We start from the raw sequence: 19,076 nt of genomic DNA, 5'->3' as shown, positions 1-19,076 counted from the left end.
AAAGAGTGAATGCAGGACTTTAATTTGCAGGTGGAGAGTAGATAAAAGGTGCTGACGCCTCTATTATTCTCTTACTTAGGTGACCCTTACCCCGTTCAGCTGATCCCAACTACCATGGCAGCTGCTGCCGCAGCAACACCAGGCTTAGGCCCACTTCAACTGCAGGTAAGTCCGAAAACAATGCAGAAGAGGCAAAGGTTAAGTAAATATGAAAACCAGTTTTCTCTTCCATTTGAACACAATGCAATTAACAGGGGTTTTGGTCTGTTCACATAAAATTTGCATCTGAAGCAAAATATTCGTCAAATCGTATACATTTTCCTTTTCCCTTGAGGGAACTTTTTGTTACGTTTTTGTGTCTTTATTGTCAGTTTAGCTACTTTTAGGTTTGTGCTTTACATTTCAGCAGAGCAGTATGTTTGGTTGTCTTTTCCTTTTGATAGTTCTGATGGGGGCTGTAAAGGCTGGCTAGGTGTAAACCAGCAAAAGGGAATACATCACCCGGCAGAAAACCTCTGTCCTGACAAGCACTTTTAAACTGCTTAAAAGTCGCTTAACGTGATTATGTCCTTTTAGGCTGTAAGCTCTTCAGAGCAATGACTGGCCCCTCCTACAGTGTTTTATGGTACCCAGCACATTTTAGGCACTGCTGTAGTGCAGATAATTAGTGATTATACTGATTTAAGATAGGCAATTAGAAAACAGGTGGAAAGATACAAAAAAAAATTTAGAGCTATGTTAAAGAGTTGGCCCAGTAGTCAGATATATCTGATTCAAAACTCCCAATATCATTCTAAATTTTGTAGGTATTAGGGTGTCCATGGGTCTTAATGATAGTGGTGCAGATGTTCTTCAGGTATTCCTGATCAGCCCCACAACCCTTGCCAAGTCACTGGAATTAAGCAAATGTGATGTCCATCTCCACACTTCAAGTGTTGTTACCCACCATGTATGCATTGCTGATAGGATTAAGCCAGGTAAAATTTGGGACTAAAATGAAATCAAGATCCAAATCATCTCCAGTTCTGCAAAATCTGGATTGACAGTGTTTTGAGAAACAAACAAACAAAAAAATCCCATACTCTCCACTGCTAATTCGTCTCCCCGCTTGTTGTAATTTGCCAAGTCACATGGAACAGCAGAGCTTTATACCTGCTTGGAAAAGCTCAGCATTTATAAACAGTATGTGTAAAATGCATTCTCAAACTCAGTTTGGCCAGCATCAGTATGAAGTAGATTCTCTGCAACATCAGATATTTCAGTTGTTTGGCCAGCGTACGAGAGCGTGGGACATAGTTCTGAGGAAGATAGGTTTTTTTAATTTTAACACAGGCAGCGGAAGTTAGCTGAGTTTCACAGAAATAGCTGCCAGTGTGTAAACTGACACATTCCATATACCACAGAGGTTAATACATTCATTCCTATTGTGCTTTTGTATGAAAAGCTACACTGTCTATGTGTTAGTTTCTGATTCTGTGAGTTACAAATACTGTAGGCGGCTTAAGAATCACGAGAGCCATAGAAGTCATCCCTCTGAAATGAATTTTGAGGAGTAACGTCAGTATTGATAAAGTGCTTATAATAGTCAAACACACACGAACACACATATGGAAGAAAGAGGGGAAAAAAAGGGTAAACAAAAATGGAGCTAGCTCGCAATGAGAAGATAGAGATATGAGTCTAATTCTCCTTATTTTTGCAGTCATCAAGCTAGTCCTGAAAGAATGCATCAGTGCTCCAGTAAGTTGGGAGGATGGTTTACTTTCATTTCAGGACTGGCTTTGGGCTGTATCTCTGAGTGCAGCGGGCTGAAGTATTCTGATTAAACTAGGCTTTATCACAATTATAGTTTCCTTATAAAAAGGTGGGCTTTGTGCAGATGTGACTGACTTCATAAATGTCTTAAGATGAGTTTAGGTTGTGGAAAATTTGAAAACCTCAAAGGCCTCTTGTTTTTGTGCCAAGAAGAACATTAAAATGAAACTATTGACCGAATTCACCTATGTTGTTTTGCTACATGTTATTTAGTCTGGAATTAAAGGGAGAGTTTGGGAGCCAGTCAGTGGGAGAGGTTCGAATTACTAACTCTGTAGACTCTTCAAATCTTTCAGACTTGATCTCTAGGGGTATGTATATGCTGGCAAAAATTTAAAGTTGTCTTTCTTCACATCTTAACAGTGATTTTTAACCATCAGCACAACCTGTCCAATAGAAATTGGACATGCCTCTCAATTTCTGGTGCCATTTGAAGGAGTCAGGCTAGGTGTGCTTTGAGAAAGGTTTTATGATACAGTACTCAGAATGGACTCTCACCCGCGTGAACATGAGTGGAGCTGAATCTAGCATAGCTGCAAGCCTAGAAAAATTGTGCCTTCCAAACTGTTCCAATCCAGTTTAGGTCAGTGATGACTGTTTCTTCAGTCATGAAGAAACACTCGTCACGTTTGTCATGAAGAACAGGTCCAAACCCACCTTCAAATTGCATGAGTGAATGTGCAGCCATTACAGTCTCTTTCAAGGAGGAAGTCTTCTTACTTCAGACATTCCCCTACATTACATATAACCATAGTGTTCCCTACAAACCCTCTGTCTTCTGGTTGTCAGACAGTAGAAGGTCAGAAAAGTACAACGTTCCTTCTTTTCTTCTTTTTCTATCCTGCCTGTCACTCATCTTTCAGGCTTTGTATACTAAAAGCAGTAGTTTTCAGGGGAGATCAAAGAACCTGACACAGTGCTCAGTTTGTTGCTCCCGGCAGAATTTGGTACACAACATTATCTTAGTGAAGACAAAGCCAAGGAATATTTCTTGTTTGTTTGTATAGTGATAAACATGTCTTTGTTATTTCATTAGAGAATTTTAAGGCAGGGCATGACTTTAGTAGTGTCCTGTGAGATCAACAGGAAGTACCTTTTTATCCCCAGTTGTCAAAACAGAATTTTCTTTTTGTAAATGAAATGCACACTGTATTTATAGAAGAACAGCTAACACCTGATTGTTTTCCTGTGGCAAAGATGCTCTTTGTCAGTGAAAATGTAGTCTCTCATTTTGAAATGCCTTGTTGATTCCCACTGAGGGGTTCGGAATCTGAAGCCCTCCGTTTCTCTCCCTGCCTTTGAGTCCCCACTGGGGCAGACAGATTCTGTCATCTGATACCTGCCACAATTAGCCATATGTGATTGCCTTTATTTCCAGTATCCACAGAGAGACTAATAACTCAATAAGAATGGAAACTAAAACTTAAGTTGTTGGGTGTCACAAGAGGAGTAGATGGATCTCCATGTTGGAGAAGCTGGAACGAGCACCATACATGCTTGAACCTGTCCTCTGATAAAGAGCTGTCTATCAGCATTGCATATTCACTCATACCCACATTTAATGACATAAATGCCATTTGAAAAACAGGTTTTAGCTTTCCTCTGTTAATGAGAAGATTCATTCCCAAACATTGTGTGAAGTGTCATTTTAAAATACACTCTCATTGCATTAAAGTCCTTCTTGGTTGGCATGTGAGTTTCTTATGTTGGTTTTTCCCCCTGTGAATTTCATATGATCTTGTTCTTCAAGAGTGATGCAGCATGGTGATTCTGTTTCAAATGAATGAGAACAAAACTGAACATAGCCTTGCCACTGTGTTTTACTGAAGAAGATTAATGAATTGAAAGTACTGCTATATGCCTTATATGAACATGATATTTTCCTATATGGCTCAGCAGACGAGGGGATTAAATTCCTCCATCTTGGAGATCAACATTCAAAGCTGTAACCATAGGTATCATGTAACAAGTTTTACACAAAGTAAACTGAAGTGGTTATTCTCATACAAGTCATCTTGGGCATACCTAGTATGAAATAGATGTTTCCAGAAGTCTGAGCAAATTCAGTATAAAATGATGGTGGTTTCTTTTCTGAGAAAAAATAATTCCTGAGTGCTTTCTGAGTATTAGGAAAAAAAGGACCTGATCTCCTGATCTGAAAATTGAGAGGAATCTGCACTGTTGGGAGTGCGAATGGTTCAGATTTCCCAGATTGTTTGTTTGATAGTCAAATAGTGACAACAACTGATTAATTGGCAGTAATACAAATGCTGTATATACCCATAACTATACTGAAAGATAATGCTGGATGTATAATGACAGCTGCCTGTGTAGTGTTACTGTATGGACATTTTGTGTCCTGTCAAAACAGTAGAGCAGTCTGATGTAATACAGACTTCCTGCAAACACCTGCTGTTGGAAAAACACCCCCAAAAATTTTGAGTACCCACATTCAAACTTTCTTCCCTCTTCATCTTAGCATGAAACAGGACATCATGATTATTAGCGGTGATGTTCAACATTATGACCAAACGTGTCACTATATGGATCAAGAGAACCTCGTGTCAGCATACGAGTGTGAAAGCGTTTTAGCTGGATCTCAGTTCTGAAGCCAGCCATTTGAAGAATCCTGACTGATTCTCTTTGGCTATTTGTTTAAAGATGATGAGCAGATTTAGACCTCAAACATATCTGGAAAAATAATTTGGCCAAGTTTTCTAGTCTGCACTTTCTTTGTTGAGTACTTGGGTCGATTTTTTTTTCTTACTACAAATCTATTCTTTTCAGTGGCTTGGGAAGATGCATACCAAGGACTGAATTTCAAGAGAATTTAGCATACATAGGCTGGACCACGTTTTTAGAAGAATGGGTCATATGGAGGCACTGACATAAGTGGCTAGATTTTGAGAAAAGTTAAACCCATTAGGAGTTTGAGTGCTTCTCAAAGTTGTTCATCTTGCTGTTATTTAGGTGTTTGACTCATTACAAATTTTCCTTTGGAAAACCTTGCTTCTGGATATCTTAAGGGTCACATAATCATCTGTGGTCTCCATGTTTGTTTTACTTGAAGGAAAAGGAAAGGCTAGAGCTATTTAACAAGTATACAGTGACTGATCAGAAGGTAGACTGTTCCAATGGTCATATGAGTATTACATAAAACATCTGTTGCTTATGAAACAAAAATAAAGCATGAGGACTGCCTGCTCAGTCAGATACCATTTTTTTTCTTACGTACTAGCTTCCTTTTTGGCCACTGTACCATTGCAGGGATGAGCTACGTCTCTCTACTTGCCAGTTCAGGTTATTTCCCTGAGCTATTTCCTGAAGTTTAATTTGAAATGTTGCTGATGATAGAACTTCCCCTCTTTCTTAAAGAGATGGCACTATATTTTCATACATTAATTGTTAAGCACATTTAATTTTTTTTTTTTCTGGTATATCTCTGATTTCTTACTATAATCTGTAGACATAACCAGTTTTGACTGGATTAAGCAGTTGACCTTCCAGTATTACAGCGCCTCAAATCTGTGAAAGAAGACCCTGAAAAAACTGTATGAACACTGTAGTGATACATCTGAATACTGAAAGCTTGATTCTTTCCTTGTATTGGGGAGCCCACTTGCCAGAGCTGCAAAGACATATTAATTATTTCTGATTGAGAAAAAAATCCAGCACCCCATTATTGTCTCTATGAAACATAGCTAAGAGTTAGCAATACTTTATCCATTATTCATTTACTCTGCAATCTACATTCATGACCTCTTTCGGATATTACTATGACCACTTCTTTGCCTGCAAGAAGGTAAACGATTTCTTAGCAATGCAACGTTATTCCTTCTGTTTGCTGGGCAGAGTCTACCTTTAAATACCGTCTAAGCTGGATTTTCAACAGTGAGAGTCAGCATCCTTTTGCTGTTTGCTTTTCTACTTTACCTGTTCTCATTAATAGGACTGACTTAATTTGTAGGGAATGAATCATTAGTGCACAGTTTAATTACAGTATTATAACACTCATGCAATCCACTTAAGCATAAAAAAGTAGAATTAGTTTTTCACTGTGAGCACAAACATCTGGGGAAAAAAACAGCTAAGTACATGAAAAGCGACATTTCTCATTAGCATAACTAAAAGATGGCAGTTGTCCATCTGCCATTAGCTCAGTGTATTGCTATGCTGTTTCTGATGGCCATCACAAATAATGATTATAATAGGAGTAATAAAACAACATAATATGTATACTTTTTTGTTGGATGCCCTTTTAAATAGTTTTTTAAATTGCTACGTTATGCAGATTCTATATTCCCTGCTTCTGTCCACCACTCATTTCTGGCTTTGTAACTGAATGTGTTGGCCACTAAATATTCACCACCTGTTCTGCAAATGAGTAGCCAAGATGGCCATTTTAAAAGAGATCACTAAAGACCAAGGTCCAGTTCTTCAACTCGAAAAATGGTGAATAGTAGTCTTCATGTAAGTGAAGCTACAACCGTCTAAACAGAGTGAAGATCTCTGTGTGGGTGTGGGGTAAGTTATCTTCAAAAATTTGAACTTTCCAAGATTTCTTATTTATTGTGAAGTCTTAGTGATGATTTTAAAGTATTCATTAAACTGTGTAAGGTGTAGGGTGAGGGGCTATTGATTGCCAAGAGCATTTTTGAGCAATCCCTGTGTTTTTAAATGGAAGAAGTTCCTCCCAATTAACTCAAAAGCAAGCCTCACAACACCGGGATGCAACTAGTCCTCACTTTCCGGATACCTGCTGAGAGCTAGAGATTGTGATAGATTGTGTAAAAGCATGAACCACAGAACATATCAGCTCAAATAAATCTTGCTCATGGTGGGTAAATGTGCTTTGTTGCTGGCGTCTAAATAACCCATACTTGCCTTTGATATAATCTTATACTATGTTATGGGTATACTCAATATATTCTATCAAAATAGATTTGAATGGAAAGCTTGGTCACATCATTTTATCAGAATCCAGTCAATTTACGAAAGACAGTCCTTATGACAGACTGTATATGAATGCTTTGTATTTTATTGAGCACTGTGAGTGTCTGAACATGGGCATAGTGGACATTTACAGGCAGTAAATACACATGGTAAAACAATATCATGGCTACTCTGTGGGTTGTCAGATTCTAAATCCCTCCCAACCCTCCAGGGGAAAGAATTAGTGGTAGCATATTCATTTTATCTAGATTAACAGTCCTTTCTGCATAACTTTCAGATTCCATCCATATCTATGAAAAATGAAAAAGACTGAAAAATGACCAGCCTATCTTCCTTCCAGTTGTAACTCAGGCCTGCTGTTTGCTAGCAGACCTCTGTCTGCATGAGTGAGTTTTCTTGTAGGTTAAAGAGACTGAATTCCCTCTTCCCCCTCCCTCCGACCCTGAGCCTGCAGGGCAGACAGACAGAAGCACACATATGATTAATACAGCACAGCTGCAGTAGGGACTCATTTGCATATGTATTAATAGAGGCAAAAACAACAATTCAATTACATACAGAGACATTCTGCATACTAAAGAACGTATGCAAATAGCCTGGAAAAAGTGCAGCCAGCGTTTTCTCCGACTTTCCTGAGCCCATATGTGCTAGCATCAGAACCTAGCAGTTTTCAAGAAATCCCCTTTAGGAAGAACCTGTTACGAGATGCTTATACAGCTATTACTCCTCCTCCCCCCAGCCCCCGGGTTCCCAGAAGGCGTTTGACATTTGGACAATAGAAATAGCACAAGCAATGTCTTTTCCATGTTATTTTGTATTTGCCAGCCTTCAGCTTCATATTGTTGTCTCTTTACATATAAGCCCCAGCATGAAGAAACTCAATCCTTTGCCTCATCTTCCATATGCACACATTTATTCTGTTTTTCTTTTGCCTCATCTCTTGTGTTGTTTCCATTTTCCTTTGTCTGTCTCAAGCTTTCTCTTATCTTCTTGACTTCTGTGAATTAGCAGAAGATGACCATTTCTGTGCCTTTTTCTTGAGGTGACCTTAAATATCTGATAATAGTATAATACAGTGATTTTCTGCCAGGGGGGCATTAATACTTTTAATGGGTCTGAAAGGTGTCTCAGAAAAGTTCCCCTGCTGTAGATAGACTTTTCTATCATGATACATGGGTCTTTGTCTCTACTAAGTGACAAAGTTGTGGAGTTGTCAAACTGAAAGGGTTGAAAATCACAGGTATTAAATAGTTCATACTATAGGTGATTCAGATCTTGAGAACTGGTACAGAATCTAATTCTGGGAGTAGAAACAGATGTTCTCTAAATCTCACAGGAATTTAATAGGCAATAGTTTTGAGCATCATTCAAAAGCAGGTTGAAAGTACTCCAACATTGAAACTTAGGCTATAGGAAGGATCACTTAAGCTATAAACAGTTTCTTTAGCAATAAGTTATTCCTTATGTTAGTTTGTATTATAACTAAAACACCAGGTATGTACTGAGTTCTTCACACGGTCCGTTCACACACCATGATACACAACAAAATATTAGGCCATGGTCCATGCCCAGTACACTACTTTTTGGAAAAGCATGACATTTGAGGTTGTCCTTGATGGACTAGATAAATAGAGCTCTATTTCAACTTGAAAAGAGATAACAAGTCACTAAAAACTTTTGGAAACCTGACAAAGCCATTAAGATGCCCAACTGTCTTGTTTGGGTGGCAACCCTCTGTGTTTCAAGCAGTCTAAATTACTGACCATTTGTTTGAAACGTCTCTGCGGTGTGAGCAGGGAAAAATAGGTCATGCAAGAAAGAGTGCGTAAGTGTCTGGCAAGCATACTTGCGAGGTCAGGTCATCCTTAATTTCTTTCCTCTCACAAAAATGTTACACTTCTTTCTTTTTGGGGTTAGCCTGACAGACGGAAGCAGATTACTCCTTGATTATTTATAAGGCATTAATTTTAGATGAATATTGCTGAAGTAACTGACATCATAAGTAGTTTTAGCAGCCAGCAGAAGAGCCTGTTTGCAGACTGGAATATGACAGTCTTCACTTACACAGCATCCTGTCTAGGATAAAGTCTGAAGTGTATGAAAGAGGAGAAAACTCGAGGAGTGGAAGCATATATATCAGCTAAGACTTTGTTTATTCTTCTGTGCAATATAACTGGGACTTGGGATGGTTGGAACGGTAGTGTCAACGTTGGGAGTTCAACCACCTGCAGGACAAAACCTGGGTCAAAATAGCAGCAATGGCAGCACCTGTCTGCCAGAGTCTTAAACCAGGGGGGAAAGGAACACCTGAGATTTGTCTTATACTGCCCCAAAGTAGCTTCTGTTGAGAAGGAAGTAAATAGCCACCTTTGTACATACGCCTTGAGATAGCTGAAGCCATGCCTCCCTCCCTACACCGGCAGCAGAGCAAACCTGTGAAGTGTATGTGTTTCACAGAACGCAGTGTTTCGTGGCTTACATTTGTTTGGAATTCTGGTAACAAAACCAAAAAAAACATCAATTTTTTTTTTCTCTACTTTGTGCCCTTTGTGTATTCCAGACACTGGGTTTTGAAATAGTTGGCTTACGCTGCTGGTTTCCCTGTTATGTTGTTTGCTCTTTTCCAAGGGATGTTGCTAAAAGAAGATTATATAATCGTGCAAATAAGATTGTATAACCCTGAGCAAACCATCGGGGGGGTCGCTCTGAAGCCATAAACTGTGGGCTGGGGAACTCCTATAAAACATGAAAGCTGCAGTCAGACTAGTGAATTTTTCTGGATATTTTTGGAATTCATTGTCTTCATGCTGAGCTCTGCCAATAGTGTATATTTACAGCGCCTCAGCAGAACGTCGTGTCAGACAAACAGGCAGGAAAACTGCAAATCACTAACGTGCACACTCTTCAGAGCTTGCGGAACAATGCTGCAAATAACAGCAACAGTGAGGAAAGCTGACTTACACAAAACAAACTGCTTACTGACACTCACTTGCTCCTTTAGGTCCACACATCAAATTACTACATTTCATGCATCCCAAAAGTTAACACAGGAAAATCTCCCTTGAAATCTTGCTAGCTTTGTTGTACCTGGGTCATATGGCATGGTTTGTTGTTAGATGCAGATTGATATAACATATGAACTTGTAAGAATTTTGATTTATGTCTTATTTCTTACTACAGTCTTGTTTGTGACCATTCTTTTTTCTCCAAAGTTTTAAGTCATTTCCAGTTGACAAGGCAGAATGAGATAGAAATGAACAAACAGCATAGTAAATGTGTACACAGGGAGAGTATCACTGGCCAGGGATATAAATTGCATGCGGCGAGAGCAGTGCAAGCCGTTAAAAGTTCTTGTGCTCCTACTCTCGTCCTGTCATTCTTACGTCTGATTCCTTGCCAGGGTTAACTGTTACCAGCCAGGATATTTGAACGCCTTTTATGAATGGAGGCTAATATTAGGCACAGTTTGAAACTGTGAAATACCTAGTTACTGTAGACGGTAGATCTAAGCATTAGACAACAAATCACTGAGGTCAGGATGCTTGTTCTGTTTGTTTTCTTTTCGAAGTCATCAACTGAACTTAGCTCGATAGAAGATACCATAGTATCTGGAGATGTACATTTCAGAGTGTTAAACTTAGTTATTCTATTGTGCCTGGATAGCATAAGCCTGTTCCTCAGGTTAAGTCAGAGTGCAGTTATTTCCCCAATACCTGGGCTCAGTTTCCTCAAATTCCTTTTCACCTTCCAGAGGTTCTTAATGTTTTCCACTCCAGTGGATTTTGTAAGATCAATCTGAACAAGAAAATTTGGAGGCAGCAGTACCTGTAGATCCTAGTGGTCCTCAGCACTAGCTTTTAAGTTTGTAACCCACATGAGCTCTGCTGGTCTCTTGAGTTTAATTCCTAGACTAGCTCCTAAGTATCCCTTTCAGTTTGCATAACTGCCTTATTTGTTTACCATTTTTACCAATGGTCTCTTTCTGTTCCTGTCCATTCATCAGATAGCTAAGGAGAAAAGTATTGCAGACTACTGGATTTACATTCCTTAACTCATGAGCCATAGAGACTAGTCACATCACAGATAACTTACCTGAGCAGAAATACACTGCAGATTTGTTAAGTCATCTTAGAGACTGACAAACTCTAGAATTACAGAGAACAGGGCTGTCAGCAAGCTACTGTGTGAATTGTTTTTCCCTGATGGACAAACATACAAATCAAACTAAAAAGCAAAATAAAAAGCATGTATACAGGAAAGAAAAATATTTTTTGAAGTCAGTGTGTGTTTTTAAGCTGGGAGAAGCTTTGATGTCAATATCCTATGATTATCAATACAACAGGAAAGCAGTAAGAAGGTTTCAAATGCTCTCACGGTAGTAGAAGCTGAGATTTTAAAAAGCATTTTCTGGCTATATCTGCACCTCTGCATCTTGCTGTTCAGAGTGATTGCGCTCTCTATTTAAAATCTGCATTACAGCAGAATCTTCTAGCTGTATTGTGAGCTGTACTTTGGTTTAGTAACCACAGCTGTGCCACATACTGCACCAGCAGCGGCTGACAGGGGCAATCTGTTTGTGGCATATTGAGGGAGTCGAATTGTCTTTGGGGACTGCTGTGGAGCAGCTTTTTTCATCTCCTTCCTATAGGTACAGTATCTGTTTCTCCCAAAGGGGCCTGGGACTGCTAGTTTGTGTGCAAGGGAATGAGAGTAATCCCCCAGAGATGTGGGGTGGTACTCGTCCCCTCACCTGATGCACTCAGGGGCCCAAAAAGCAGTGTCCCTGCGTGCTTCCCCACGGGTGCTGTGCTGGGGAAGGCCGACTGGCTCCCGGCACACCTGGGCAACAAGGCCAGCAGCTCTCTGCCCTTCTGAAGGTGAAGTGTCCACTCTGCAGGTTACACTTCTCTACAGACTGGAGTGTGACAGTAGCATTGGGCAGCAAAGCCTTTTCTTTTTCTTTTCCTAATTTTTCTTTTCCCTTTCATGGTTCAAAGCACTCTTTACAAATTATAACAGTGTGTTCTCTGTTAATGCACCAAAACATTACAGCTTTTGATAGTGTTATTAAAGTGTTTTGGGCCATTACCATAGAATACAACAGCATATTTATTTCATTAAGGGAACCAAATGGATCTAGCTGAATTTGGCAAAAGAACATGGCTGAAGTCCTATTTTATCTCTGATGTTGATTTTACCATTAAACGCTGAACTTCTGAAAATTAGAAAATTCACAGTAGAAACACTAATAGGTGCGCTACATTTTGTAGTAGATTAAACTGTCCTTAAATATCTCTTACTTTCTCCACAGTAGTTATGCATTGGTATTTGTTCAATATTCCCATATTTGCTTTACAAACTCAGGGCTTATTGATGTTTAAGGTAAGCAGTATGTCATGTACATGTAGCTTACATTTAACCGCCTGTCCTGCTGCATCACCAATAGCTGCCTTGGAATATAGTTCCTTTTAGGCTAATCAACCCTACTCATCCCATTCCTGTTATCATGGCAGCCTTGCTTCGTGCTGTATGCTGGTCTGATATACTGGTGGTGAAAGTAATTCAGATGGTATATATCAATGTATGTTTGGGTAAGATTTTTTAAAGAGGCCTGAAGGGATTTGGGAACCCAGCAATGATTAATTTCTTACGGTGGCTTTGAAAATAGGATATGCAACATTCACACTTAATCCTTCCTCCTTTCCACAGCTGTTTTATTTTTCCCATGATTTGTTTTGTGGAAAGGAAACAGTCATCAGAAGTATATCAGAATGTTTGACGGTGAGGTGGCATTGATCTGGTAACTCCATTTTCACTGGGTACAGTGAAAGACTTGGACCTCTAGTCCAAGCTGGCCAAGCTCACGTTTTGGTGGTAGCTTGTGTTTCAGTGCATAGTGCTTGCTTTCACTGTAAGTGGGGAAAAAGAGAGAATGAGCATAATTTCCCAGTGTTTTGTGTTGTGTACTAGAATGTTATATCCCATATACTGGTGCATTAGAATTTTGTTATTGCACAGATGTGGGACTAACCAAATTGAATGCTGCCCCAGAAGCAGCATTGGGTAGCCTGATTTTTATTGTATTGTGTGGACATGAGTAGATGAACTTGCATACATGACCTGAGCTCGGACAAAAGAAATTAGAGAAGAGATTCTAAAATGAGCTGTGACCTACCCAGTTAAAACTCAAAGTATTATGCTTACATTTAAGCATTTTCTTTAGTCTGATTTTTTTTTTTTTTCCCATCAGTTCATTCAGATAACTTCGTTTTACTTCACATTAGTTGCTGTTCTGAATCAGGTCTTTAATGGATGTAGGATAGGTAGGTGCTTGCACATCAAATGTTTCTTTTGTATCACACTGGGTGGCATTACAGATTTGATTTCACTTGAAGGTATTGTTCACCATCAAGCGTAGAAAGAAATGAATACTAAAAAACCTAGGAAATGTTAGATTAAAAAAAAAGCTGATTTGTCACTTTGCTCATTGACTATGAACTGAATAGACTTCTAACCCTTAAAATACTTTCTCCCCCCTTTTCCTTTTTATTGCCTGGAATCTTAAGAGCTTTATCATTTGCAGTCATAAAATGAAAATATACCCCAAACCCTCAAAGGGCAAGTATGAAATTAAATTATATTTGGGCAGCTGTAACCTTTTAAAACGATCAGATTCCAGTTAATGTATTTCTTCCTGTTCCGAGTGCTGCCATGGTGTTTGATGGTGGGAAGCAGTCCAAAGGGCATTGGGAGATAATAAATTCACTGGAAATTTCACCCTGAGGCGAGCCTCGATACACCAAGGCTTCCATTTAGCGGGAGTGACCTAAAAATCTTGTCACATCCAAAGGTCACTTAGGTTGGGGTTGGTGTGTCCCATCTATCTTTCCCTGGTGCAAAGAATGACAGCTGAGCTCATAAACAGCCATCGGAATATGGAAGACAAGCAGGGGGGAGAGGGGCGAGAAGGAGGAAGGATAATACCGCTGACAACTTCTTAGATTTCCGCTAGGCCAATGAGAACAGATACCATCTTTGGGGTTGCTTGTTTCTGCTACTGCAGAAATGGCAATTCAATTTAAAGAGGTTACAGTTGCGGAAGTCTAAAACAAGTGATTCCCTCCCCTGTCTGCAAATGCTATGTAATCCTGCTAGTATAGATTATACTGTCCCTGAATGTTTCGTACTTGTTACTAGTCTTGTTAGACAAAACAATTTACAGTTTATACAATGCCTTACTTCTAAGGAGGGTCAAAAGTCTAAAAAGCTGTCAGTGATGACACTGATAGGTGTCGTCTATATGAGCAATGATTCTAAGGGGAACAATTTGGAAAATTCTACTAATTATAAACAGTACTGGAAGGTAATACATTTTCAGTCTTACAAGAAAATCTGTGATCTCTGTCCTTTAGGACGTTACTTATCCTAAGCTCGTTAAAATCTGTATACTTATTCAACTCAGCAAATTGAAGCAAAAGGCTTTTCAGGATGACTGTTGCCTTCTAGTCATAGTTCTTACTTCTGCAATGGGAAGCTCCAGTGGATCCTGCCTATGCTTGCAATATATTAAATATTGGGGACAGGGCTCAGAGTTCCGTAACAGAAGTATATTTAAAGGACAAAGATCTAACTTATCATAATTAGTCTTACTTAATTGGGGATGAGCCCTGCAGCATATGTCTGTTGTACTGTAATGGTGTGAATCTCCTTGTCAAAATTCCCTAAGAGGAGGATGAGAGAGGCTGTCTGCCAGTCACCACTGGGATGCAGGTGGCAAAGATTCCCTCTTCTACATCCTATCTTGGTTGGAAAAAGAAATTGTAGCTGGTGGTCAGTGTCCTTCTGAAGTGTGGTAACACCCCACTGTTGGAAAAAAGATACCATGTATGGTATAAGCATTGATCTGATTCTTTTTGGAACATTAAATTGAAGATAAAATTTTAAAAGAAATTATTATATAAAATCAGTGTAACCTTGGACATATGAGAAGAAAATCAGAATGAAACACCTGTGTTCCAAAATTTGCAAGATATTGAATAAGTTAGGTATCTTAACTCCTCCTGGGAATTTGCTGATGTCTCTCCGTGAATTTTAGTAAATCAGATCCTTCTGAAGAGGATTGTAAATTGTGTGTTCCTTTGCTTGTTAAAATTAAACGGAGTATAACTGTTATATTCAGAAGTATTTCACACATTCTTACAAACATACTATATTTGAAGCAAACACAGTAAAGAAGGGCAAGATTGGCCAGCTGTCAGTGTTTGTCTTCATTTTCCTTGGGTTCACACTCTACTTTATGTTAACATATATGTTCTCTACACAAATCCAAAGTAATTTGCAGGCAACTTTGGAGGAGTTATATGCCCTTTCCCACATGTTCTGTGCTGAAAATGTAGCTGTATGCCTTACCAGTTGTAAGAGGAAGACAAAGGCACTTTCCATCTTACTTGTGTAAGAAGAAAAAAGGAAATGTGTGTTTTTCATGAACTTCAGAGAGGACAGATATATTTCACTTTAAAAAATTCAGCTGCTAACACAAAATTTAAAAAATGACATAGACATGCTGAGCACAGGCTAGCTAGTTTTTTTTCCTGGTTTGTACTGAGGATGGTGGAATGAGAATCATCTTTAGCCATGGATGCCTAACCTGTATAATTCATCTGGCTTGAGGTTGCAGGTTCCATTCTAGTTTTTATAAAGGGATCTGAGGGTGGTTAGCTCAGACCTAGTCAGGTGGATTCCCCACTTACTCCCACTTTGTGTCACTTTTCTACTGTGGTTGAGTTTCCTTTCTCATTTGCCCAGGCAATTCCAGTAAGCGAGTAACAGTGGACAATAAAGTAAAAATATTTCTGTGATTGCTGGTGGGACATGGAGCCTCAAGGCCAACTGACTTTGTATTTCTGTAGCGATTGGAGTTTGTGAAAGACATCGAGTCAGTGCAGACAGCTTTTTAACAACCATGTATGTGTAACTTTCCTGTGTCAGTTGAGTTTTCCGTCCTTGGGAAGAGGAGATACCCCATTGTGCTCGTCAGTGCATTGCTTCCCTACATTTTCGTAACCGTTTTCATTCCATTTCATGCCAGATGTCTTTGGACAACTGACAGTGATCCTGAAGTATGTTAATGTTGTTAAATAGATGCTGGAAAGATAGATGGTAAGAATAAGGATTGTATTTAATGTCTGCGATATTGGGAAGTGCTTTTACATTAGCTTAGATGCTCCTTTTATTGTAGTGAATATGATCACTTTGACCAAAAGCCTGTATTATGCCATGATATTAACTGGAGAAATTGAGAGATATTTTACAGTTGCTGACTTTGGCAAAAACAAGATGTGTCCCTGTGTGATGGAGGACCATACTGTTTCTTGCATTATTCATGCTTCCCACGCTGGAGTCACAAACATTGGGTAATGTTAATACTTGTCATGGAAAAATTTAATTGGCGGAAATGTTTCATATATTAGCGATAGATGGGAGGGCCCACAAGAGACCTTCCCTATTCTGGATTGAAATATGACACATAATTAGCGGTAAAGGAAGGCACTGTATGGAGTGTATTGTTGCTATATGGAGGGAAGTGAGGAAGATCCCTGCTTGACATTCCTAGTCTTTCCCAAAGCGGAGATACATTTACTGGTTTCTAACTGAACGAGCGATCAGTACTGTTCACCCTCCTACTGTAATGAACAGCCAGTCTTGGAGCAGCATAAAAAGGGTCAATCAAATAGGTCGTACATCATATGAGGAGGCAGATGTTAGAACATATTGTAATGGATTGCTGTGCGGTATGTGAAGATGGCTTGTGGAGTACAGGGATGGGAGGAGAGAAGCTATCAGCAGTGTTTTCCGTCATGGTCACTGTAAATATCCAAATTTTTGAGGAAAACTTCTGAACGCAGGAAATCAAAGTGTTAGCATTTCTACTGTGTTAGACTTGTGGGTAGAATGACGGAGGTAGAAAAGGAATAGAAGCAGGAGTCCCTCTGTAATACTCTGTGTAATATGAGTATGTCTAGGTATTATCTGTGCTCTGCCAAAGTCAGTGTTAGCCTTGGAACGTGTGAGTATTTTACCTGAAAAAAAATCACAGAGCTTCAGACTATATTAAACATGGAACTGTTAAAATAGTTTCTATTTTAGCAGCGCCCCTAATTCACACCCACTCAAACACCTCCTTGCTCATTAACCCCATCATCAGACCCAAGTAACTCAAGTGAAATGAGATGGCATTAGGAATGAGGTAATGAACAAAGATTTCTGGATAATGTTATTACTTCATGATAGCAGCTCTTGTTAGTGTGACTACAGTTGAAAGCTTCTCCGTATTTCCATTGCAAACTCTTTGGTACTCCCACCCCTTCTGCTTTACAGACAACTACTCAGCCAGAAGCAATTTACAATTTGATTTTACATCAATTTTGGCTGTTGTTTTGAATTGAAAAGAGTTTAGTGTTTTGGTACTGCTTTCTAAAACATAAAAATTACTAGTTTTTTCCCTCCTAATCCAAATTTCCAGTTGAACAATTTAAAATACGGGTTAGCTTTTTTTATAACTGCGCCACATTGTTAACAATTGAAAAATGTCTCCTAAGCATGCACAATAATTTCAGTATTTAATGTTTTTGGAGAAACAGATGTATCTTTATGTTATAAAAAATTCCATACTAAAAACTGGTGTGAAGGGGCCAATTTTCAAACAGCACAGTTTTCACTTAGGAGTCTACAGTTTCTATGGCTTTTAAAAAAAATTTTCCCCATGCCTCAAAAAAGTTGTGAAAATCAACTTTAATAAGTAGTCATGGATGGATCAGATGTACTAATGGATTATAGAGCTTGTTACTAGTTAAGTAGTGTTAATACAGTACGCGTCACTGGTTATAGAATATGTGACTATGTAGAATCCTTTAAGAGATGAGTTAGAGGTTACAGTCCTGTTGCCAATGAATGGCATCCTTTTTGCCTGAAAAACTGGAGTTCATTTCTGCATTCACCCCATCTAGACTTAAGAGCAAAATGCTGTAGAGTTGAAGGAGAGGACGCTTTCCATAGAGTAGCCCAGGTAAGCTGGAAGAGTCTGGGACTTAACAGCTTTCATCAGGATGGAAGGGTGGCAGTGGAGAAATATGGAGAAGGTTGCATTTCCCTTGACCAGTTTGATCCTAAGACACAGAAAGCTCATACTTGATACGCTCCAGCAGCTCTTTGTTATCCATATGGATTGGTAAAACTGGAAGCAGCCGTCGTATTCCTCTTAGCTGAATGTAAAGTTCCAAAGTTCATCATACAAGCTCTTCTTGTGCTTGGGTGATGCATAGCATGGGAGGAACATAAAAGTTAAAGATGTAATTCCCTTTGACCTTCAGTCATGTTACTGTGCCTACAGCTTCTTAAACTTCGAGTGCAGCATGTGCCAAAAGAGGCATAATGGCCTGAGTTTCAGGCTAGATTTAAGGCTTTTCAGGCGTGGGCTGAAGTCTGACCATGCAGTGTCATTGGACCTTAGTGTTTGCGGTTTCGTTGTAGTGAGAGTCAGAAACTGAATCCTGAGGGATTTCGGATCTTTTCAGAGACCGCTTTTGGGGGAACAAAGTCTCTAAGAATTAAGAATTAAACTTCTGTATGTGTCCTAATGGAATATGCAAAGTGTCACTCTTCCCATTACGTCAGTGTAAGCATGGAAATAATGAGATGAACCAGAAAACAGCTTCTTATGTTATTTCCTGAGAAGTTTGCCAAAGCTTCACAGAGGTTTCAGGCTCTCAGGAGTTTTATGGGCTCCATTGAAGGGGGAGTTTTACAGACCACACCTGTTTTTATCGTAAAATCAAAGAATAAAAATATTGAACAGCCATCGAGCTGTTTCTACTACTTCATTTTGTTAAAGGGGGACTTTAACATAATGAAGCAAACTCCAAAATAATGACATTAATTGAGTGCTTTTCTACTCTGTTGGCTCTCCTCAGCAATTTTGTTAACAAATAATGGCGCTCTCCTCCACGTACTCTAACATCTCCTCTTTGTAGCCTGTCATCTCCTAATCTCCAGCATCCCAGTTCAACGAACATGCATTTGGTTTTTTAAGAATCTAAGTTACCCAGCTTATAGCAACGGGGCTAGTTTGAAGTTAGGCATTTCTGTGTGTTCAGAGTGGATAGGACTCACTGTTGAGAACATTAGGAGTCTGACTAGAGGGAAACTCAGCTGGTTTCTGGTTTGGAACACAAATCAGGTTTGCTCTGATTCAGTGAGGCTCAAAATATTCTAGATCAAAGCACAGCCAATTTCTATGCCCTTGGTTGGAA

At 39.2% G+C, this 19,076-nt stretch overlaps 1 protein-coding gene across 1 annotated transcript in view; it reads left to right on the top strand.

Moving 5' to 3' along the window:
• LOC104165602 (transcription factor SOX-5) overlaps positions 1–19,076 on the top strand; it is a gene marked incomplete at both ends in the record, with an annotated part of 88,159 nt that overhangs the window by 13,675 nt on the left and 55,408 nt on the right. The window contains one exon of the mRNA XM_009705268.1: positions 80–165. Coding sequence (XP_009703570.1) covers positions 80–165 — 86 coding nt within the window. The remainder of the gene's footprint in view (positions 1–79; positions 166–19,076) is intronic.

Source organism: Cariama cristata, unplaced genomic scaffold (genome assembly GCF_000690535.1).
Source record: "Cariama cristata isolate BGI_N322 unplaced genomic scaffold, ASM69053v1 scaffold18798, whole genome shotgun sequence".
In the NCBI taxonomy this organism is placed as follows: Eukaryota; Metazoa; Chordata; class Aves; order Cariamiformes; family Cariamidae; genus Cariama; species Cariama cristata.
Note: the sequence above shows the minus strand (reverse complement) of the source record. Positions and strands in the feature narration are given on the sequence as shown.